General features: G+C 41.1%; 1 protein-coding gene across 4 annotated transcripts in view; it reads right to left on the bottom strand.

Moving 5' to 3' along the window:
* Positions 1–19,933, bottom strand: part of LOC134357298 (AP-3 complex subunit sigma-1) — a 101,088-nt gene extending 81,155 nt beyond the window's left edge. Inside the window, exon 1 of one of the 4 annotated variants that reach the window (XM_063068676.1) lies at positions 19,337–19,933. In XM_063068676.1, coding sequence (XP_062924746.1) covers positions 19,337–19,405 — 69 coding nt within the window. In that variant the 5' untranslated portion in view covers positions 19,406–19,933. The remainder of the gene's footprint in view (positions 1–19,336) is intronic. The other 3 variants (XM_063068675.1, XM_063068674.1, XM_063068673.1) reach the window with 3 other exon arrangements.
* Positions 19,934–24,435: the final 4,502 nt, after the last annotated feature.

Raw genomic sequence — 24,435 nt, 5'->3', positions numbered from 1 at the left:
ACTCTCCTTTTTCTCCCTCTGTCCCTCTGAATATACCTCTTGCCCATCCTCTGGGTCCCCCCCCCACCCCCCCGTCTTTCTTCCCAGACCTCCTGTCCCATGATCCTCTCGTATCCCCTTTTGCCTATCACCTGTCCAGCTCTTGGCTCCATCCCTCCCCCTCCTGTCTTCTCCTATCATTTTGGATCTCCCCCTCCCCCTCCAACTTTCAAATCCCTTACTCACTCTTCCTTCAGTTAGTCCTGACGAAGGGTCTCGGCCTGAAACGTCGACTGCACCTCTTCCTAGAGATGCTGCCTGGCCTGCTGCGTTCACCAGCAACTTTGATGTGTGTTGCTTGAATTTCCAGCATCTGCAGAATTCCTGTTGTTTGCTTAGCCCACTGCTTGGCTCCTTCTGCACGCATGACTGTGCAGCAGGGCACAGCTCAAACACCATCTACAAATTCACTAATAATACCACTGTTGATGGCAGTATCTTATTTGATGACAGCAGCAAGATAATTCAGCTGGTTGAGTGGTGATGCAACTACCACCTTGCCCTCAATATCACCAAGAGCAAGGACTTCAGAAAGGGGAAGTCATGAGAACACATCCCAGTCCTCACTGAGGAGTCAGCGACGGAATGGGTGAGCAGAGTCAACATTCCAGAGGATTTATCTCAGTCCCAACACATTGATGAAGAAAGCACGCTAGCAGCTATACTTCCATTAGAAATTTTAAGAGATTTGGTATGTCACCAAAGATTCCAGCGTATTTCTAAGATGTGCTGTGGAGAGTGTTCTGACTACTTGCATCACTGCTTGCTGTGGAAACTCCCAATACACAACATCTCCATCACAAGCACACTCCTCCCTCCAACTGTTTAAGGACATCTTCAAAAGGCAGTGCTTCAGGAAGGTGATATCTATAATTAAGGACCCTCAATGTCTGGGATATGCTTTCTACTCATTTTTGCCATAAGGGAGGAGGTACACGAGCCTGAAGAGCCATGCTCAACATTTTAAGAACCATTTCTTCCGCTCTGCCATCAGATTTCTGAACAGTCCATGAACCTATGGACACTATGTTGCTATTCATCTTTTGCAGTGATTACTTTTTATATTGTAACATAGTATTTTTTAATGTCTTGCACTGTATTGCTGCCACAAAACAACAAATTTCATGATATCTTCTTCTTCTTCAAGTGCCTTGCGCATTACACACTTGGGCGATCATGGCTTTCCACATCAAACAATCCCATGCAGCATCAATGATATCTCCCACACTTAGATCTGTAAGTTCTTTCAGTGTCCATATATTTTCTTCTTTGCCTTCCTCTTCCGCGTTTCCCAGGCATACGGCCTTGTAATGTAAGGCATTCTATTTCTCCCTTTCTGATGACATGGCCCAAGAATTTACGTTTCCCCTCATTTAATGTTCTCATTAAAGATCTTTTTGTATGGGCATGTTGGAGTACTGTCTCATTAGTTACCCTATCTCTATATGATATTTTCAGCATTCTTCTAAGAAACCACATTTCTGTTGCTTCTAAGTTTCTTTGGAGTTCTGGTGTTATAGTCCATGTTTCGGAAGCATACAGCAAGATTGACCAGATGTAACATTTTAGTAGCCTAAGCCTTGTTGTCATAGAAATGCATCTGTTGGTAAAAATGGGTTTCATTTTTTGGAACGCAAACAACTTCATTTTTTTGGAAGTTGGTTTTGACAATGGCAATTCTTCTTTTTATTTCTACTTTACTTCTAGCATCTTGTGATATAAAGCTACCAAGTCTTTTGTTCAGTGTCTTGGTTACCAATGCACAATTGGCAGTTGGGAGTATCCTGCTGTTTTAATATTACAGTACCATACATTTGGTTTTTTTACAGTTGACAGTTAGACCAAAATCTGCACTTGTTTGTACTGCTTTGTCTAGGAGGATTTGTAGGTCTTCTGCAGCACTTGCTATTTGGGTGGTATCGTCTGCATAGCTTATATTGTTGATGTTAACACCTCCAATTTTTATCCCTTCTCGGTCTTCTATTTCTCTGAGAATCAATTCACTATAGATATTAAACAATTCTGGTGAGGCAACGGATCCCTGTCTAACTCCTCTTTGAATTTTAGTCCAACTGCTTATATTATCATCAATTTTTACAGCCACTGTTTGGTTCCAATATAAATTTTGAAGCAGTTGTTGGTCCCTTCCATCAATGTTCAGTTTAGTGAGAATTTGAAATAATTTTTCATGTTGCACTTTGTCAAATGCTTTAGTGAAATCAATAAAACATAAAAAGACATAATTCTGATATTCAATTGCCCTTTCTGAAAACATCTGTAGTATGAAAATTGTGTTCCTAGTACCTCTATCCTCAATAAACCCATACTGTAGTTTAGAAATTTCTGGCCTTCACTTGTTTTTAATTCAACTCAGAACAATTCTCAACAAAATCTTTATTATGTGACTCATAAGGCTGATTGTTCTATAATTTTCGCAGTCAATAGTTCAAGGAATTTTTGTCAGAGTTATAAATACCGATTTCAAGAGATCTTCAGGCAATACACCAGACTCATATATGCCATTCAACAGTTCAAAAAGAATATCTATGCCCAGATCTTCTAGGGCTTGTATCATTTCCACTGAAATTTCATCACGTCCAGTGGCTTTACCATGTTTCATGCTTTTCATTGCTTTAGTTATTTCTTCTTTGGTAATAGGTGGGCCAGAATTAGGGTGTTTAATATCTGGGGGTTCCCCTCTATTATCCTCAAACAGCTGCTCTATATACTGAATCCACCTTTCACATACTTTATCTGGATCTGTTAGTTTTTTTTAAATATAGAATAGTACAGCACATTACAGGCCCTTCGGCCCACAATGTTGTGCCAACCCTCAAACCCTGCCTCCCATATAAGCCCCCACCTTAAATTCCTCCATATACCTGTCTAGTAGTCTCTTAAACTTCACTAGTGTATCTGCATCCACCACTGACTCAGGCAGTGCATTCCACGCACCAACCACTCTCTGAGTGAAAAACCTTCCTCTAATATCTCCCCTGAACTTCCCACCCCTTACCTTAAAGCCATGTCCTCTTGTATTGAGTAGTGGTGCCCTGGAGAAGAGGCGCTGGCTATCCACTCTATCTATTCCTCTTAATATCTTGTACACCTCTATCATGTCTCCTCTCATCCTCCTTCTCTCCAAAGAGTAAAGCCCTAGCTCCCTTAATCTCTGATCATAATCCATACTCTCTAAACCAGGCAGCATCCTGGTAAATCTCCTCTGCACCCTTTCCAATGCTTCCACATCCTTCCTATAGTGAGGCGACCAGAACTGGACACAGTACTCCAAGTGTGGCCGAACCAGAGTTTTATAGAGCTGCATCATTACATCGCGACTCAAACTCTATCCCTCGACTTATGAAAGCTAACACCCCATAAGCGTTCTTAACTACCCTATCTACTTGTGAGACAACTTTCAGGGATCTGTGGACATGTACCCCCAGATCCTTCTGCTCCTCCACACTACCAAGTATCCTGCTATTTACTTTGTACTCTGCCTTGGAGTTTGTCCCTCCAAAGTGTATCACCTTACACTTCTCCGGGTTGAACTCCATCTGCCACTTCTCAGCCCACTTCTGCATCGTATCAATGTCTCTCTGCAATCTTCGACAATCCTCTACACTATCTACAACACCACCAACCTTTGTGTCATCTGCAAACTTGCCAATCCACCCTTCTACCCCCACATCCAGGTCGTTAATAAAAATCACAAAAAGTAGAGGTCCCAGAACAGATCCTTGTGGGACACCACTAGTCACAACCCTCCAATATGAATGTACTCCCTCCACCACGACCATCTGCCTTCTGCAGGCAAGCCAATTCTGAATCCACCTGGCCAAACTTCCCTGGATCCCATGCCTTCTGACTTTCTGAATAAGCCTACCATGAGGAACCTTGTCAAATGCCTCACTAAAATCCATGTAGATCACATCCACTGCACTACCCTCATCTATATGCCTGGTCACCTCCTCAAAGAACTCTATCAGGCTTGTTAAGACATGATCTGCCCTTCACAAAGCCATGCTGACTGTCCCTGATCAGACCATGATTCTCTAAATGCCCATAGATCCTATCTCTAAGAATCTTTTCCAACAGCTTTCCCACCACAGACGTAAGGCTCACTGGTCTATAATTACCCGGACCATCGCTACTACCTTTTTTGAACAAAGGGACAACATTCGCCTTCCTCCAATCCTCCGGTACCATTCTTGTGGACAATGAGGACATAAAGATCCTAGCCAGAGGCTCAGCAATCTCTTCCCTCGCCTCGTGCAGCAGCCTGGGGAATATTCCGTCAGGCCCCGGGGACTTATCCATATGGATCTGTCTGCTGATCCTGTAGAGGAGGTTTTCTTAATTCCAATAATTTCCTTAATTTTCTTGTGCATCTCTTTGCTGTTGTTAATATGGCCTTCTACTTCATTGCATTTTTGACTCAGCCATTCTTCCTTTGCAATACAGGTTTCCCCCGCCATCCGAAGGTAGAGCGTTCCAATGAAACGTTTCATAAGCCAAAATGTCATAAAGTGAAGAAGCAATTACCATTTATTAATATGGGAAAAATTTTTGAGTGTTTCCAGACCCAAAAAATAACTTGCCAAATCATGCCAAATAGCACATAAAACCTAAAATAACAGTAAGATATAGTAAAAGCAGGAATGATATGATAAATACACAGCCTATATAAAGTAGAAATACTTTTTGCAATCATTGAAGTACTGTCCAGCACAGCGAAAATCTCACGCATGTGCTCTCGGCAGAAGCACTCTCTCCAGTAACCTTTAAGCTATGAGGCTGCCAAATCATACCAAATAACAAATCATACTAAATAACACAAAAATACACAGCCCATATAAAGTAGAAATATTTTTTGCAATCATTGAAGCACAGTCTAGCACAGCGAAAATCTCACGCAAGCGCTCTTGGCGGAAGCACTGTCAGCACAGGCGCTGTCGCTGGAAGCACTCTCTCCAGTAGGCTGCCAAATCATACCAAATAACAAATCATACTCAATAACACAAAAATACACAACCTATATAAAGTAGAAATAATGTACAGTGCAGTTTCACTTATGGGAATCGGGATGGTGTGTTAGGCTGAGTCATTGGAAATTGGGTGGTGGGAGGTAGAGGAGTCTGGGGTGTCATCTCATCGTAGTCTATTTCCAATAGGGCAGCCAGGTCATCATCTTCTATGTCTGCCTGCCTCGATGTCAAAAGGTCGAGGTTCATCGTCTGCTGTGGCTGATGTGCAAGGCTTGAAAAACGACAGTATACTTGACTGCTGAGCCTCGCGCATTTTTAGATCATACAGTTCTTTGTAAGCACTCAAAACATCCTGCAAACCTGCCCTAAACCTACGTGCCATTTCAAAATTAAAGCCATACTTTTCTGCAATCATTGCAGCGCTGTCAATCACAGCGAAAATCTCATGCAACTGCTTCACGTTCAGTCCGTGGACGACTTCATTTTCGCTACTGCGTTCGGTTTCGATTGTTATCCTTTCCTCTTGCAATTGCATCAGCTCTTCATCTGTCAATTCTTGGTCATGGGATGTCAAAACCTCTTCAACATCATCTTCGTCAATTTCCACAAACCCAGCCTCCTTAGCCAAGCTCACTACTGTCGTATTTATTGTTGATGGTTCGAAGCCTTTAAAATCATTCACTGCTTCGGCACATAGTTTCCTCCAAACGCCATTTCTCATCGAGACTGTTAGCCTATCGAGAGCATCTCCAATGTTGGCAATTGCCAGTTTTATACTGCAGTCTTTCCAGATCTCTCGTAAAGGTGCTTCGGAGTTGCCCTCTCTGTCAATAGCACTTACAATAAAACGCATCACATTTTGCGTATAGTAAGCTTTAATTGTGGCTATCAGGCCTTGGTCGCACGGCTGCAGCAATGATGTTGTATTCGGCGGTAAGAACGCAACACGAACGTTACTGCCATACTCAGTAATGCCAGGCGGATGAGCAGCACAATTATCGACAATCACAAGACACCTATTATCGAGGTTATTTTCTCTACAGTATTTTTCAACAAAAGGACTAACGTATCTGCTCATGTACTCAGAAAAAAGCACTTGGGTGTTCCAAGTGCTTGGATGTGAATGGAACACAACGGGAAGTGTTTTCTTATCAACGCCTTTCAGTGCCCTTGGATTTTCTGAATGGTACACTAGTAGAGGCTTAGTGGTGTTAATAATAGGCATTAGGATAAACCTGTCCTTCGATGCCTTGTGTCCCTGAGCCTGCTTTTCTTCTTTCGAAGTATTGTCTTACTCAGCAATTTTTTCCAATAAATTGCTGTTTCGTCACAGTTAAACACTTGCTTATACAAATAACCACCTTCTGTAATTATTTTCTTCAATTCTGCTGGGTACCTTTCAGCAGCTTCAGTGTCAGCCAAAGCACTCTCTCTGGTAAACGTTAAACTATGAAGCTGCCCTCGCCTCAGAAACCGATCAAACCACCCGTGACTACCTTTAAATTCTACTTTAGCAATACTTTCATCACCATCGGCCAGCGCTTTCTGTTTCAGCTTATTAAAAAGACGGACTGATTTCTCCTTAAGTATAAGATAACTTAAAGGAACACCACGTTTTGTACACCCATCAATCCACTCAAGCAATAGACTTTCCATTTTATCCATTACTGGATGCCGACTAAGAGAGACCACTTTGCTATGAGCAGAACCAACAGTAACATCGGCAGCTTTCAAGATTTTTTCTCTCTGCGTATAAATAGTGCGAATGGTGGATGCAGGCAAGTTCAACGCGTGGACAATGTCCTTACTTCGTTCACCACGATCGAAATGCTTAATTATGTCTAGTTTTACGCTAAGTATAACACTCTTACGAGCTCTTTTAGGCTTTTCCAATATCTTCGAACTCATCTTCCTAACGGATGCACAAAATAAATTGAGATAAAGCACGTGTTTAAGCAATGGCGGCTAGAATACAGTTCCGGGGGAGGAGCTTGGCTGCTCTGGGCACACGCTGCTTTTTTCGTAACAGTGAAAAAACCTTCTGTTAGCGAAAGCAGGGTACTAATGTAGGTCTTTCGTAACAGTGATGTTTCGTAAAGCGAACATTTGAAAAGCGGGGGACACCTGTATTGCACAATTATCTCGTCTATCTATCTAGCTCTCTGTATTACACTTCATTATTCTTCACTAACCTTCTTTGTTCCATCAAATCTAGAATTTCTTGGGTTATCCACCCCTTGTTGGTGCATTGAATTTCTTGTACTAGGATTGGCAAATGACACTTAAAGGATTGACGGTGGATATGCAATGGCAAGCATTTAAAGGTTGCATGGATGAACCACAACAATTGTTCATCCCAGTTTGGCAAAAGAATAAATCAAGGAAGGTAGTGCACCCGTGGCTGACAAGAGAAATTAGGGATAGTATCAATTCCAAAGAAGAAGCATACAAATTAGCCAGAGAAAGTGGCTCACCTGAGGACTGGGAGAAATTCAGAGTTCAGCAGAGGAGGACAAAGGGCTTAATTAGGAAGGGGAAAAAAGATTATGAGAGAAAACTGGCAGGGAACATAAAAACGGACTGTAAAAGCGTTTATAGATATGTAAAAAGGAAAAGACTGGTAAAGACAAATGTAGGTCCCCTGCAGACAGAAACAGGTGAATTGATTATGGGGAGCAAGGACATGGCAGACCAATTGAATAATTACTTTGGTTCTGTCTTCACTAAGGAGGACATAAATAATCTTCCAGAAATAGTAGGGGACAGAGGGTCCAGTGAGATGGAGGAACTGAGCGAAATACATGTTAGTAGGGAAGTGGTGTTAGGTAAATTGAAGGGATTGAAGGCAGATAAATCCCCAGGGCCAGATGGTCTGCATCCTAGAGTGCTTAAGGAAGTAGCCCAAGAAATAGTGGATGCATTAGTGATAATTTTTCAAAACTCGTTAGATTCTGGACTAGTTCCTGAGGATTGGAGGGTGGCTAATGTAACCCCACTTTTTAAAAAAAGGAGGGAGAGAGAAACCGAGGAATTATAGACCGGTTAGCCTAACGTCGGTGGTGGGGAAACTGCTGGAGTCAGTTATCAAAGATGTGATAACAGCACATTTGGAAAGTGGTGAAATCATCGGACAAAGTCAGCATTGATTTGTGAAAGGAAAATCATGTCTGACGAATCTCATAGAACTTTTTGAGGATGTAACTAGTAGAGTGGATAGGGGAGAACCAGTGGATGTGGTATATTTGGATTTTCAAAAGGCTTTTGACAAGGTCCCACACAGGAGATTAGTGTGCAAACTTAAAGCACACGGTATTGGGGGTAAGGTATTGATGTGGATGGAGAATTGGTTAGCAGACAGGAAGCAAAGAGTGGGAATAAACGGGACCTTTTCAGAATGGCAGGCGGTGACTAGTGGGGTACCGCAAGGCTCAGTGCTGGGACCCCAGTTGTTTACAATATATATTAATGACTTGGATGAGGGAATTAAATGCAGCATCTCCAAGTTTGCGGATGACACAAAGCTGGGTGGCAGTGTTAGCTGTGAGGAGGATGCTAAGAGGATGCAGGGTGACTTGGATAGGTTGGGTGAGTGGATAAATTCATGGCAGATGCAATTTAATGTGGATAAATGTGAAGTTATCCACTTTGGTGGCAAAAATAGGAAAACAGATTATTATCTGAATGGTGGCCGATTAGGAAAAGGGGAGGTGCAACGAGACCTGGGTGTCATTATACACCAGTCATTGAAAGTGGGCATGCAGGTACAGCAGGCGGTGAAAAAGGCAAATGGAATGCTGGCATTTATAGCGAGAGGATTCGAGTACAGGAGCAGGGAGGTACTACTGCAGTTGTACAAGGCCTTGGTGAGACCACACCTGGAGTATTGTGTGCAGTTTTGGTCCCCTAATCTGAGGAAAGACAGCCTTGCCATAGAGGGAGTACAAAGAAGGTTCACCAGATTGATTCCTGGGATGGCAGGACTTTCATACGAAGTAAGACTGGATGAACTAGGCTTGTACTCGTTGGAATTTAGAAGATTGAGGGGGGATCTGATTGAAACATATAAAATCCTAAAGGGATTGGACAGGCTAGATGCAGGAAGATTGCTCCCGATGTTGGGGAAGTCCAGAATGAGGGGTCACAGTTTGAGGATAAAGGCGAAGCCTTTTAGGACTGAGATTAGGAAAAACTTCTTCACACAGAGAGTGGTGAATCTGTGGAATTCTCTGCCACAGGAAACAGTTGAGGCCAGTTCATTAGCTATATTTAAGAGGGAGTTAGATATGGCCCTTGTGGCTAGGGGGATCAGAGGGTATGGAGGGAAGGCTGGTGCAGGGTTCTGAGTTGGATGATCAGCCATGATCATAATAAATGGCGGTGCAGGCTCGAAGGGCCGAATGGCCTACTCCTGCACCTATTTTCTATGTTTCTATGTTTCTATGATTATCTCCTCTGCTGATTGCTGTACAGCACATTTAAATCTGTCCCAAATAGGTGTTGTTACGTTTTCTTTGAGGTATTCTACGCTGTCTTGAATCGTTGCTCAAGTATGCTATCTTTTTCAAGTTCTCCCAACATATACTTCTTTCTCTTTCTTCCATGTTTCAATTTCTTTAATTTTGTTTTAATGGTAGCTATTACTGGATAGTGATCTGAACCACAGTCTGCTCCTGGGTAGGCTTTAGAATTTGTGATATTACTTCTAAAGCGTTCATTGATGGTAATGAAATCTATTTGATTCCTTGTTCTATCTCCAGGGCTAATCCAAGTACACAATCTACGTGGATGGTTTTTATACCAAGTATTGGTGATCACTTAACACACATCTTTAGGAAGAGGTACAGTCGACATTTCGGGCCGAGACCCTTCGTCAGGCCTGCTGCGTTCACCAGCAACTTTGATGTGTGTTGCTTGAATTTCCAGCATCTGCAGATTTCCTCGTGTTTGCATTGGTGATCACTTGGTTGCTTCTGACACACTAATCAGTAAACCTTTCTCCATTTTCACTTTTCTCCCCTAATCCAAAGGGTCCTATTATGTTATCAACCCTTTCCTGTCCAACTTTGGCGTTAAAATCTCCCAAGACTAGTTTTATATCTTGAGATTTACATTGCTCATAAGCACTGTCGAGATCGTTATAAAACCTGTTGATATCCTCTTCATCCGTATCATTTGTTGGCGCATAGGCTTGGATTATGCTGAAAGGGTTACTCCTTAACTTAACTAAAAGCAGCAAATCGGATATCGCCCAATATCCCATAAGGCAGTTTGATACTTGTTTGTTTAAAATAATTCCAACTCCATATACATGCTGTTGACCACCAGAATACATTATTAGAAAACTATTCTTAGTGAATTAGTCAGTCCATCTAATTTCTGGCAAGCCTAAGACATCAACTTCTAACCCTTTCATTTCATTTAATGTGTTGTCCAACTTTCCTTTCTGGTAAAGTGTACGGATGTTCCATGTTGCTACCCTTAGCCTTTCCCTATTGCTTACAGTCTCTGGATGACGGTCTGGTGTCACCTACAACACATGACTACCCCTACCGAGCGAGGTTTTATTCTGTTGATTAGAATCATCCCCATTCACGCTGTTGTCTGGTTTTCTTCTTTTGTTTCTTTCCATGATTGACTAAGCAAAAATTTCAACAGTGGTTTGCTGTTGCCTTCTGCTGCCACAGTGCTCATCTAACTAGAGCATTTGACCTCTACTGGTGTTCCCAATTGGGAATCGTACTCTAGATGTCGCCCACCCTTTGCTGCTGTTGTACAAAGACAATCCTCCACCAAAGTTTGGAATCCATCTCCCTGCTGCCGGAGACTTCAGCGATTTTAGGTGACACCACCACCATTGGTCTGGCTATTTTCTGGCGCCAAACATTCGCCACAGACAGAGCTCCTTCAAAAAGACAGCGTGCACCCAGACCTAAGCCCTACGTGAAGGAGGAGTTGTCTTGGATGGGAGAAGCTATATAATCGCTATTGGCATTTCCTGTTATTTAGTCAGGACCTAACTACCCCATACACATGATATACATCAGTACTAATAATACCCAATTCTGATTCTGAGCAGTAATCAAGCAAGTTACATAAAAACAGCCATAAAAACAATTATTGGTATGTTTAAAAAAAAAGAAAAAAAGTTAATTTGCATTCCTTATAGAGTACAAATATTATACTGGAAAATAGTAAAGCAATATAGATGTTTATTCCCATCCACAGATGCTGACTGACCTGCTGAGCTCCTCCAGCACACTGCGTGTAAAGCATTAAAACAGGTACTTTCAGCAGTCTTCATGAAAAACAAGAAAAACTCAGAAATAGTGGGGGGTGGTGGGAATGAAGCGTTAGAAAACCATCAGTTCAAACAAATTAACTAGGGTAAGAAAATAATGATGGAGAAATTAATAGGAATGAAAGCAATCTAATTCCCAGAAACTGTGTGCGCGTACCAAGGCTTTGAAAGAGACCATTTTGGAAATAGTGGATACATTCAACATTCATAGATTCAGAATCAGTTCACACAGAATGACATTTAACAAATGCAATCCCAATATTTCAAATAGGAAAGAGAGAGAAAGAGAAAGAGGGAACTATGGACTACGGAAATATATTGTTAGAAGTGCCAGTAGAGGACTTAATAGTGTTATTATTCATCAAGCAAAAACAACAAGGACCACTGAAAAGACAATCATGTCACAGCTGCACACAGAAAGGACACTACCAAGGACTTATCCACTGGGGCACTATAGAAAGAAAAGTGTAATCATGCTGATGGGTTATACCAAAGGCATCCCAATAGCGGAACATATAGGTAAGCAAATCATGGAAAGATTTAAAATCAACAAGCTGGGAGACTATAACTGCCTATAATTGACTGCGACCCCCATAATGCAAGAGGCTTGGATTTGTTAAATGTATCAATAATTTGTTAATAGTTCAACTGGAGGAGAGGCCATATTAGAGCTTAGACTGGGAAATGAGGCTGGCCAGATGATTAGAGTTTCAGTGAGAGATCAATTTGTGAAGAGTGACTACGTTTTAAGATAGCTATGAATAAGAATAAATCTAGACCTTGGGAGAAAGTACTAAATTATGGGAAAGAAAATTACAACATTATTAAGCAGAAGTTAGGAGAGAAGATTGGGTCACCTGTTAATGGTCAAGTTCACAAAGACTCAATTGATCAGAAATCAGCATTGGCATGTTGCAATAAGGAGGAGAACTGCGGGTGACAAGATTCGGGAACTTTGGGTAATGAGAGAGGTTATAAATTTAGTCAAATGAAAATGAAGCAGGGTTTAAGAAGCTGAAATCAAACGGGGTTATTAATGAACACAAGGAAAGCAGGAAAAGAACTCAAGCGGGGATGAGGAGCGAGCAAAGGGACCTTCTGAAAGATTGTTGATAAATAAGATTCAGGCAATAGGTGTAACAATGTCTGTGAAAGGGAAACTAATGACGAAGATCCTTACTGATAGGATCTACTCAGATCTGTAAATGCTTGGCTGCCTGTGAGGCAGCTCATGCTTTACAAACATGGACTTTAGTAAAACACTTGACAAGGTCCCTTATGATAGGCAGATCCCGAATAGTGATCCATTCGTCACTCGCTGGCTTGGATTCAAAACTGGCTTTGCCATAATCAGACAGAGGGGTGTTATCTTGATTGGAGGTCTGCAACCAGTTGTGTTCCACAGGGATCAGTGCTGGGGTTTCTGTTGTTTACAATACAAAAATATTGTATTGCGATCAAATGATACACAACAATATTAGATCAACTGCAGATTAAGAGTTTAATCTGGGAAGTGTTGTACTTAGGGAGACAAGTTGCACGAGGGGAAGTATAAAATAATGGCTGTAACCCTTAGGAGCACTGATGTACAGGCAGATCCTGGGATCCAATTCAGTAACTCTCTGAAAGTGGCAACACAAGCAACTTGTATAGTAAAGGTGGTTTATGATATGATTGCCTTTATCAGTTGGAGCACTGAGCATAAGAATCAGGAAATCATGATGGAGCTATACTTGCTATATCATGTGCAACTCTGCTTACCACATTACAGGATGGGTGTGGAGGATGTCGAGAGGGTGTATATGGGTGCTGTCTGGATTAGGAATCATTAGCTATAGGGAGAAATTGGACAGACATAAGACCATTTTCTACGGAGCATCAGAGGCTGGGGGGGGCGCGAATCTGATAGATATGATATATAAAGTAGATAGGCCTGATATATACAATTCTGAGAGACAGAGATAAGGTGCACAGTCAGTGCCTATATTCTCCAGGGTATAAATGTCAGATACCAAAGGGAAGTAACTTAAGTTGAAAGGATAGGTTAAAAAATGTAAGGGACAAGTTCTTCCCATCACACAAAGTGGTAGGTGCCTGGAATGCCAGGGGAGGTGGTAGAAAAAGACTTGATAGTGGTGCTTAAGAGGTATTTAGTCGGGCATGTAAACATGCAGGGAGAGAGGTTTAATTTAATTTGGTATTGTGGTCATCAGACATTCTGTGCTAAAGGGCTTGTTTCTGTGCTGTACCGTTAGAATTGTAATTCCAAAATGGGGGCAGTTACATGTCCTAATGGGGAACTAAGGGAAACAGAAGTCATCAGGGGGCATTCAAGATTCCTGGGGGGTGATAAGTAGCACCCTAACTTGAGGCACAACCTGACTGACTGTTAATAAAGCAGGCACTTCCGAAAAAAAAGAATAAGGCACTGGAACACAGGAAGAACCATAGCTCTGCAGGTGGTGAGCAATTATCGTCACAATGTGTCTGAAACTTGACAATCTCATCCGACCTTACCAACCAAACAGACATTATTGGAGATGCATAAATTAGCAACCAGGGTATCCAACAGTTCCCCTTGACTCGCGGCACAGAACAAGTTCATGCAATTTAAGGGTGTCAAGTACACCCTCTCAACTTTTTCTACATATTTACGGAAAACAGGTGATGAAACGATACAGAGCTGGTCAAAACCAAACACTGAAATAGAGCTAATCAGTGAACCTGCCAACCCTGAGGATTCCTCTTGAGATGTTCAAAGCGACCTTGGCTTCATATGTGCTGTCAAGACTCATCTTTGGGGGTTATGAGACCTTCCGTGATTGGTCAATCACACTAACTGGAAAATGATAAAGGTAGCTTGCCAAACACCAGCTCTAAACCAACTAACATTCAAATTCCAATCTGAATCGTCAATGTAATTTTTGCTGTTGTGATCGTCTTCATCTTTGCCTCGCAGTTCCTTTGCATGCTGCTACCATTGTTCTATCTGTGTCAACTCGCCGCCATTGTCTACATTCGATAGGCATTCCCAGTTTGTGTTAATCTTTTATTTTAATTTAGCCCCATTAACGATGGATAAAACGTATGGCGTGACCTCTATGAGTCTGAAGGCAGTGAAGCCTTGAATTCTAATCCTGCTAAGAAACAGAAACTACAGAAAGTACATCAATACAATGTTACATACCTGGGGTATGGTTTTATTCCGTTTCTGTCAGATCAGCGATGACCCGTGTGTCTTATTTCTGATACTGTACTGCCTAATGAAGCCATGAAACCATCAAGATTGCAGGAACACTTCCATAAAGGACACCATGAAAAGGCTACTTATTACTCAGTTCCAGAAAATGAAAGAAGCATTTGAAAAACGCTGCACACTTGAGTCATTTGCCAAAAAAGCTAAAAATGACCTTGACTGTGGTCTCATTGCTTCTAATAATGTTTCCAAAATGATAGCAAAGTGTGGAAAGTCTCGTAATTGGTGAAAGATTAATAATGCCTGCTGTATCAGAAGTGTTCACTACTGTTCTCAAAATGGATCCCAGTATTTTAAAATCAATTCCTCTGAGTAATAACTCTGTAGTTTGTCGTACTGACAAAATGAGTGAAGTTATTGAATATCAACTATGCACAGAGCTACAAAAAACAGAATTTGGGATACAAATGGATAAGGCAACTGTGTGAGACAAGGCATTACTAATGGCATATGTATGGTTTACCAAAAATGGAAATTTATGAAGAGATTCACTTTTGTAAAAATTTAAAAGCAATTATCAACAGAGAATCAATCTACAACAAGCTCATAGTGTATATTGAGGATAAAAGTATTCCGATTAGGAACATGATTTCTTGTGGAGCACCATATATGACACACCACCATGATGGTTTAGTGGCATTTATGAAAAAAGAAATTCCAAGTCCATTTGCAATCCATTCTGCAATTCATTGTCAAGATCTCACAGCCAAAAACCTCAGCCAGCAATTTTTTTCAAGCATGAGTCCTGTAATATCTGCTATCAACAAAATTAAAGCTCATCCATTGAATAGCAGAATACTTCACCAGTTATGCCAAGATAACAATGAAGAGCTTGGACGCTTGCTTCTTCACACTGAAGTGCATTGGCTATCAAAAGATTCAAATGCTTAAAATGTTTCTTTGATCTTTTTGACACCATTGTTGAATTTTTGCTCAAAGTCAACAAGAGCTTGGGAAACGACTGAACTCCTACATAGAGACGTGGCATACCTAGTCTGTGGCATACCTAAATTTGTATGACAAAATGAATATTCTAAATATTAAACTTCAGGGTGAGAATTTCAATTTAATCAGGGCAAAATGTGCAGTGTCAGAAAATTGGAAATATACAAGCAGGACTTGGGAAAAGAATGTTCTTACAGTTTCCCTGCATGGAAAGGATGGCACCCTCTTTCACAGACAGTAGTTTGCAAGAGCACAACATACACCTGCAGTCACTGAAGGATTTTCAGAATCAATTCAAGAATTTGAACAATCTGGAAATTCCAGACTCAATAATTAACCCATTTCTTTGCAAGGTGGATGAACAAAATGAAAGCTTGCAAGAAGAACTTATCAAAATTCAGAATGAAGAAGAAACAAAAACGGTTTTCAAAAATGTCGGCTTTTGTGGTATGTAGCTACACTGCCATATGAAGTTTCCTGCTCTTTGGAGAAAAGCCACTGTTCTTCATTGCATTTCCATCCTCCTAAAAGAGGCTTTGTAGCAGTGAACTACATACTCACAAAAAACAGAAACCACTTGGACATTGTTACGCATGGGGACTTAAGGCATTTGTTTTCACAAGTTGAACCAGATATTTCAACTTTTGCTAAAAACCAGCAAGCTCAAGGATTACATTGATATGGAAGCTGCTATGCGGTACACAGGTAATGTGTAAGCTAGGTTTAAAGACAAATAAAAATTTAAAGCAAAATCATTTTTCTCATGTTAGCATATGGTAGACATGTTTTTACACTATGGGGGTACCGAAAAGTATATTGTGCATAAGAGGGGTGCTGGCAAGTATGAAAGTGCTTTTGGGATGGGGGGGGGGGTCGTTAGGCTAAAAAAAAGGTTGGGAAGCACCGTTTTAGATGTTCTATGTTCAATAAAACTGTTAATCCTTTTTAAAGTTGTAATGACCAGAATTGTTACAGAAGAACTAGCACACATGATGCATTTAATCATTCAGAAAGCCCTTGGTAAGAAGTCATACAAGTTACTAAAAATAATTGGAGCACACGGAATTAAGGGTAATATTAAAGACATGGAGAAAGGATATTTAACAGACAAAAAGTGTAGGGATGGTCATGTTGCTTTCAGACTGAGAGGATGTAACAAATAGAGGGTCTCAGAGAGCAGTCCTGGAGCCTCAGCTACTAATAATTTAAAGAATGACACAAAGCTAGACAGCAGTGCTAGAAGATGCAGCAAGTTTTCAGGACAAAGAGAGTAGAGGGACATGGACCACATGCAGGCAAATGGGGTTAGCTAGGAAGCATCATTATGGCCTGAAAGAATAGTGCTATGCTGTTCCATGTCCTATAATAAAGATCAATTAATCAAACATTAAAGAAATCTAGGCTAGCAACAACATTGTTGTTGGCCGAATCAAAAGTGGACAAATCGGCCTATAGGAAAGAGACTCAAAATCAGGTTGAATGGTGCCACAACAACAACCTCTCACTCAACATCAGCAAAACCCCAAGAGCTGATTATTAACCACAGGAGGAAGAAACCAAGGGACAATGAGCCTGTCCACATCAGGGGATCGGAGGCAGAGAGGAATAATAACATAAAATAACTTGGCGTTATCATATCAGAGGATCTGAACTGGGACCATCATTTAAGTTCTATTACAAAGAAGGCACAGCAGCACCTCTACTTTCTTAGAAGTTTGAGCAGTTTCAACATGTCACCTAAAGCTTTGATAATCTTCTAAAGGTGTACAGTCGAGTGTATCCTAACTGGTTGCATCACAGCCCGGCATGCTACAATATGTTAACTTTCTATGATTTATTACGTTGAATATTACCTTAAATTGATTAAATATAATATGAATGTTGCCTTGTGGTACTGCTTTTGTGTCGTATTGGTATGAAATAATGTGAATAAATTACAGATAAAACATATTTAGGAAGCCCTCCACAACGCATCCCTATTTTCTCCATTTAAATAATTATTCACATTATGCATCGACTGCGAGGAACGTATCCCCCGCATATAACGAGGATAGGGTGTATTTCCAATATCAAAGAAAGGAAAAGCCTGTAAAAAGTGGATACAGCCCACTCCATCACAGTAAGAGCCCTCCACATTGTTGAACATATCTACAAAGAGTACTGTCACAAGACAGCAGCATCCATCATCAAGGGCCACCCCTCTCGCGCTCCCCCCCCACCCCACCATCCAGGCCATGCTCTCTTCTCACTGCTGTCATCGGGGAAATAGGTGCTGGAGTCTTAATTCCCCCACCACCTCATTCAGGAACATTTATTACTCTTCAACCATCAGATCCCTGAATCATTGTGGATAACTTCAGATGCCTCAACAACGAACTGATTTCACAGCACTTTCAAAGAATCTACAACTCATGTCTTATTATTTTTTATTTGCTTATTATTATTTGTTTTTGTATTTGCACACTTTGCCTTCTTCTGCACACTGATTGCTTGTCAATCTTTGTGTGTAGTTTCTCATGATTCTAATGTATTTCTTTATTATACTGTGAATGCCTGCAAAAAAAATCTCAGGGTAGTATATAGTGAAGTATAGTACTTGCATAATAAATTTCCTTTGAACTTTGGATACGTGGTCAGTACAAGTGATGCTTAAAAGATCAACCACGATCTTACTGAATGGTAGACCAAGCACTCTTACAGATGTTGGAAAAGCTGATTAGTTCCAAAACAAGACTACTGCAGAAAAAACACTCAACTAATTCAGATATCTGCACTCAAAAGCCATTAGAAATTCAGGCACATAATTTAACTTGACACACACAATATAACACAATAAAGCCAATGAACAGTTAGGCATCTAATGTTCCTTATATGACATATCACACCCTTATTTATCCAACTAAAACTAACCATAGATTAACTCTGGTATTTAAACAGAAACTGCCTTCCCTAAATATAGTACTTATAAAGATAAGTTCAGAGCTGTCGCTGATCAGAAGTGTGAATGATATACCACTGACTTTTGTCTAAATGGGCCCTACCTGTCTTTTCAAACGCCTCTTTGCGCAGGTGACCTCCAATGTCATGCACCTGTATACATTACTAATTCAGTAGCTGCAACATGAGAACATCTAGTGCTCTGGAAACCATTTCGTCATCTATCCAAAACGTTTAGATATATTCTACAGCAAGAATCATATAAATAAATAATTACTTTCGGGGGGGAGGTTGTTTTTCTTTTGAAAAAAAACATTAACTTCACACATAAGTTACTTTACGAGATTCTGCATCATTTAATTGACAAATCAATTAAGCTTATTTTTACAAATCACTGGGGGGGGGGAGGCTTTGGATTGCCACAGGCAAAGATGGGGCTTTATATTTATATTAAAAAAACAAAATCCAGGGAATGCACCAGTTTGTGCCATCCCTTTCAGGAAGTTAAGAGTGCAAGAATCATTACATCTACAACAAACAAGACATCAGGTGCGAAGCCAAAGCACTACAGCATCCCACGTGTGGTCAAACCAATCATTTTTACCGGTGTAGGTTAACTTCTATCCCATATACTCCAAGTCCTCAGAATCACATGAATAACTACAGAGTTTTTGGAATTCACGGCGAGCCCTCTCTCTCTCTCTGAGTACAGGTACTGGTTTGACGGCCGTTCCATCAGCTTGGGCCACCGCGGTTGGCGGAGCGCGAGCCCCCCCGCCCGGAGCGCGTGCCCCCGGTCAGCGTTCCAACGGGCGGCGCGCGGCGGCTGCCGGCCAACGGCCGCCTCACCGGCCAGCAGCCCCCCGTACTCACATAGCGCTCGTAGAACTTGGAGAGGCGCGGCTTGCCGTGGTTGTTAAATATCAGGATGGCTTTAATCATGATGACCGAACGGCTGTGGTCCCGAGACACCGACTGACAGCAGCGCTTGAGGCGGAATTTCTCCGAAACATGAACGAAGAGGAAGAGAGGTGGAAGTACGGAACTGAATTCCAAACAAACTCCTCCTTCGGCAAGGCTTTGAATGGCGATGGCAACCGTAGCAGCTCAAGAAAGGTAGCGGGAAGTAACTGCGCTATTTCGAAATCGCAACGAGTCGGGGTATAAAATTAAAATGACGTTGGAAATCTTCCGCTGGTCAATGCAATCCATGCAGGAAGAAACATGGCTATCATGTCGAAATCCAGTGTTGCCTGATCACTGAATATTTCCAGCGATCTTCTTCGGATTTCCAGCATCTGCATTTTGTTTTGCTTCTCAAGTAAATGTAGACTGATTTTTTTTCTAAATTGTAAATAGGAATCCTGTAAAATACAACGCGTATTAAATCACTTAATGCTTGGCTTCATTGAGAAATGAAGCATTCACAAAAATGATTTCACAATGATTTACACCTTTTATGGGTCTTTAATGCATAGTTGTATGAGATACTTCTATTGGGTGTTGTTTGCCTTCAATAAAAGTTTAGGTCCAGACTTCATTTGTGTTACTAACTCTATATTGTTAATATACTGATGTGAATTGAGAATTGGTTAAAGAATTAACAACAGAGGTTCATTTTCAGGTTGGGAGGCTGTAGCTAGTGGAGTAGCACAGGGTTTGACACTGGTGCATAACCTATGACGTGAATTATAGCACGAAGCGTAATATCCACATTTGCTAAAGATGCAGAGTTGAGATTCTGAAGAGGATTGAGGGAGCCTTGGGTGGAGTATAGATAGGTTAAGTGAATGAGCACATAGTAAATGTTTGGCCCTCAGATATCCTTCCTCTGGGCTGCAACTTGTGACAAGCTCTTTAGGGCAACCTTTAGTGAACTGTTTGAGAAAATAGAGATGGTCACCATAATCTTCAGTCTTGCCTTCAGTGCTATGCTTGAAAGCCCTTATAAATGAATGATACTTCAATGGATCGCTTTCAAAGATTTGAATCTCTCTTTTAGGCAGAGATGCAATATATTGCTGTACCACTATGCCTGTTATTTCCTTTCATGTCCTTATGGTCTCCAATATGGCATTCAGACCTTTATCATCTGAAACATGAGTGTTATCCTGCCGTAAATCAATGTTCTCAGAAGCACCTCGTGCTATTGGATATGGCATAGGTTCAGAGTACTTACTCAGTGGAGATTGTGAATGAACCAACCCTTGGGATTCAAACTCATGGCTCATAGACTTGTGATTCTCAAATGTATCCACCTTGACATCGAGTATGCTGGGTTTTCACTGCTCTCACCAGAGCACGTTTATCACCCATGGCACTTGAAGCCCTTAGCATTTTAACTCTAGCCATCTTGGCTGCAATTTCTTCATGCAGCTTAAGCTGCTCCATCTGTCTTTGAATCTGTTCTGCCTTTTTCCCCCCAAGGTTCAGAAGATTTTTTACAGTATTATCAAAGTATACAACTCTGAAATTCTTCAGATCCAAGCCTCATCATGTCCTCACCTCAAGGAACCCAAGCCACGTCCAGTCTTGTAGCCACGTCATGTCCTCGCCTAGTTCCAGGGTCCAAGCCCGAGTCAAGACCCAGGTTCTGGGTCCTCGTCCAGTCTCTGGCTCAGAGTCCACGCCCAGGCTCCTTGTTCCTAGTTCCATGTCCTGGTTCCACTATCCTAGTCAAGTCCCAGCCCAGGCCCTGAATCCTTGTCTCGTCCAGGGCCTGTGTCATGTCCAGTGTCCTTTCTTCCCCACTTCCCTTGCTTTCTTAACTCTAGACCTAGTCCTGTTCCTAGTACTTCAGTGTCTGTGTCTTGCATTTGGGTCCACTCCCAGCACTCACCCACATTATAACAGAACAATCCAGCCACCAAGCCCTGGTCTAGAGAGGTATTTATGTGTCTGCCCAAACACGAATCATGTGCCTCAGTTAGAGCACCCAACAGAAATGGGGAAAATAGGAAAACCTGGAATACGGATTGATGGACCGGACTGTGAACTGGAATGTGGACATTATGGACACTTACCATGACACTTACATCTATTGTCCCAATTCCACGGGTGATTATTTTGTCCCTATCTTTTCCAAATGTTATGAAATAGTCTATTCTTGTATATATGGAATGGGGGGGGGGGCAGAATAATGAGTGGATTCCCTTCTGTCAGGGAAAAGATCCCTCCATATATCAATTAGACCAACATCCTCAAAAAGAGTATTAACTTTCTTATGTAAGGACTTTGTTTCATAAGTTTTTCTATTGGAAGAGTCTAACTTTGGTTGTAATTGTAAATTTAAGTCTCCCTCACATATCAAGAGACCTTCTGTTTCCATTACCCTAATATCAGTAATTTTCTGGAAGAAACTAATATCACTTCATGGGGGTGCGTATATATTCAATAAAGTAACTGGATTTCCATCTATATCCCCCCCTTACCAGACTATATCTGCCCTCCTTATCTCCCATTTCAAATACTTTTTCAAAATTTAGCTTGCTTGAGATGAAAATAACAACTCCTCTTCTATGTCCTGATTTATATGAGGAGAAAAATAAATTAGTGAAGCCCATTCTCTTTAATTTTCCATGCTCATTATCACTTAAGTGAGTTTCCTGTAAATATACTACATGGGCTTTTTCTTTTTTCATTTTTGATGGAATTTTACTGCGCTTGACTGGATTCAACAGCCCATTGACATTAAAAGAAATGAATTTTACTTTGTCCTTAGCCATGTGTATTTATCTGTTAGTATATCATTGAAATTTGCAGAATATAACTTAATCGATCTACTCCCTGAACAAATAAGAGCCAAGAAACGCAAATAATAAAAAAAAAGGTACCGAAGGTGTGATTCCAAGGCTGGGGCCTCTAGATGACCCTGGGTTGAACTAGAAGAAACGTCTAACCGTGGGGGATAGCCCCTCCTACCTGTGAGTTGAGGGCCCCTGTTGCAGTACCTATAAAAGTAAGTTAAAAAAAATGTCCTTAACACAGAAATGTTTTCCCTGTGTATTCCTCCCATGTATGTATTCTCATTTAGGTGGGGAAAAAGGAATGAATAAATGAATTTTTAAAAATTGAGTAATATAAAATCCACATTATAATACGTATTTCTCGAAATCGGTATATCACTGTCTATTTTTGCTTCTGTTTAGTTTATCAGCACTTTTAAAGTTAGCCAAACCTTATGGCTCTTCTGGAGGAGGTGAGGGCTGCCCTCGGAGAACTCACAGTCTCTTCCTAATATCCTTCTCTCGTCCTGCTCCCGTCCCTTGCTTTCTCAGTTCTCCTACTATTTCCCAAGCAGATCAGGATAACTGCTCAGCCAGACTTTCCCTTGGTTTGACCACGCTAATGGGGGGTCCTCTGTTCTTCATGTCTGTAGTTGCCTCTTCCACCATCTGATATAGTCGTATCCCTTCTTGGTAAAATACCCTCAGTTTAGCAGGGTACGGTGTTTGGAATTTAATCTTTTCTTGCTTTAATATTTGTTTCGCTTCAGAATATTCCTTCCGTTTCTGTAGGACTGCCGAGGAGTAATCAAGATCGAAGTATATTAACTTCCCATTCCAAAACACCCTCTTCTTAACCCCAGGCCCTTTGTAGAATCTCCGCTTGTTCTTGAATCAAAGGAATCTAAGTACTATTGAGTGCGGTTTACTTTCTCTGTCTCCGGAAGGCCTTGGAACAAGCGAACGATGCGTCCTCTCAATTTCGCTCTCCATAGGCAGGAGAATCTCCAGCACTTCCCGCAGCAGCTTTTCTACAAATCCCTCTGCTCCTTCGGGAACATTATAAATCCTGATATTTTTCCGTAGCGATCTTTCCTCCTGGTCAAGCAATTTACTTTCCTGTTGATCATATTTTTATCGTCTTACTTAGTGTCTGTTCCACGTTTTGCACGCGATCTTCCACTTTCTCAATTCGAGTCTCTGCCATCGCTATTTTCTGATTGATATTGAGGAGCTCTGACTTTATATCATTGAGTCGCTGTTTTATATCTTTTTGGACTCCCCTTATCTCTTCCAGAATCTTTATCATATTTGCCGCTTCGCCTGCACGAGGCCCTGCGTCAGTTTCGCCACCACGCGCATGTGTAGGAGAGCCGCGCACTGCACCTCTATCTTCCATAGGCTCCGCAGTGATGCTTTTTTTATCTCCATTCTTTTTCCCCATTCTTGCCCCCCTTATCAATTCAGATATTTTTGAAAGATCTTATATTTGATGGATTAACGGTCAAAATATGCGTTTTTCCAGAGGAGCTATTGATTTAAGCTGCCATTCTGAAGGATGACGTCACCAGAAACTCTGTAAATATTTTCATATCCCCCAGAGAACTGACCTTCAAGACTGTATGTTCATATAATTTTTCACTAAGCTCTAGCTTACTGCTTCTAGCTGAACTCATTTTGTCTTCCAGCTGTGCACGTGAGACAAAACAATAGCAGTTTCAATTCACTTTTTCAACAGTGGAAGCCATTATTTCAATTTTTCAGCAGGGGTCGAACACTTCAGGCAAACACCATTATAGAGGTTTCCAGTCCAACTGAGATGGGCACAGTAAAGTTGACCACTTCAAAGCTGTGTTTCAAATCCAAACACACAGCATAAAACAACAAAAAAGGACATTACTTGCCACAAGCTGTTCCAGGCTGGTGCTTCAAGTTTCTCGGACATATCTGAGTGCTGATGTTCATTTGTTGTAACCATTGAAATTTTGCTGACAAAATGTAGTGGCAAAAACTAATACAAAATCCAAAAAAAAATTGCCGCTAGCCTGCAACAGCCATGATGGTCAGATTGTTATACCTTCATGAACATCTCCAATGAAAAGATTATTCTAAAGAAAAAATGTTCTGATTTCAATCCTTTATTAGCAATTAGAAAATATACAAATAACCATTGCTGAGCGATATTAAGTGGTCAGTAAAGATATGACCTCCACGTTTCCCAAGCCACAAACTGCCACATAATAAGCA

Source organism: Mobula hypostoma, chromosome 16 (assembly GCF_963921235.1).
Source record: "Mobula hypostoma chromosome 16, sMobHyp1.1, whole genome shotgun sequence".
Classification (NCBI taxonomy): domain Eukaryota; kingdom Metazoa; phylum Chordata; class Chondrichthyes; order Myliobatiformes; family Myliobatidae; genus Mobula; species Mobula hypostoma.
This window is presented reverse-complemented; position numbering and strand designations above follow the sequence as displayed.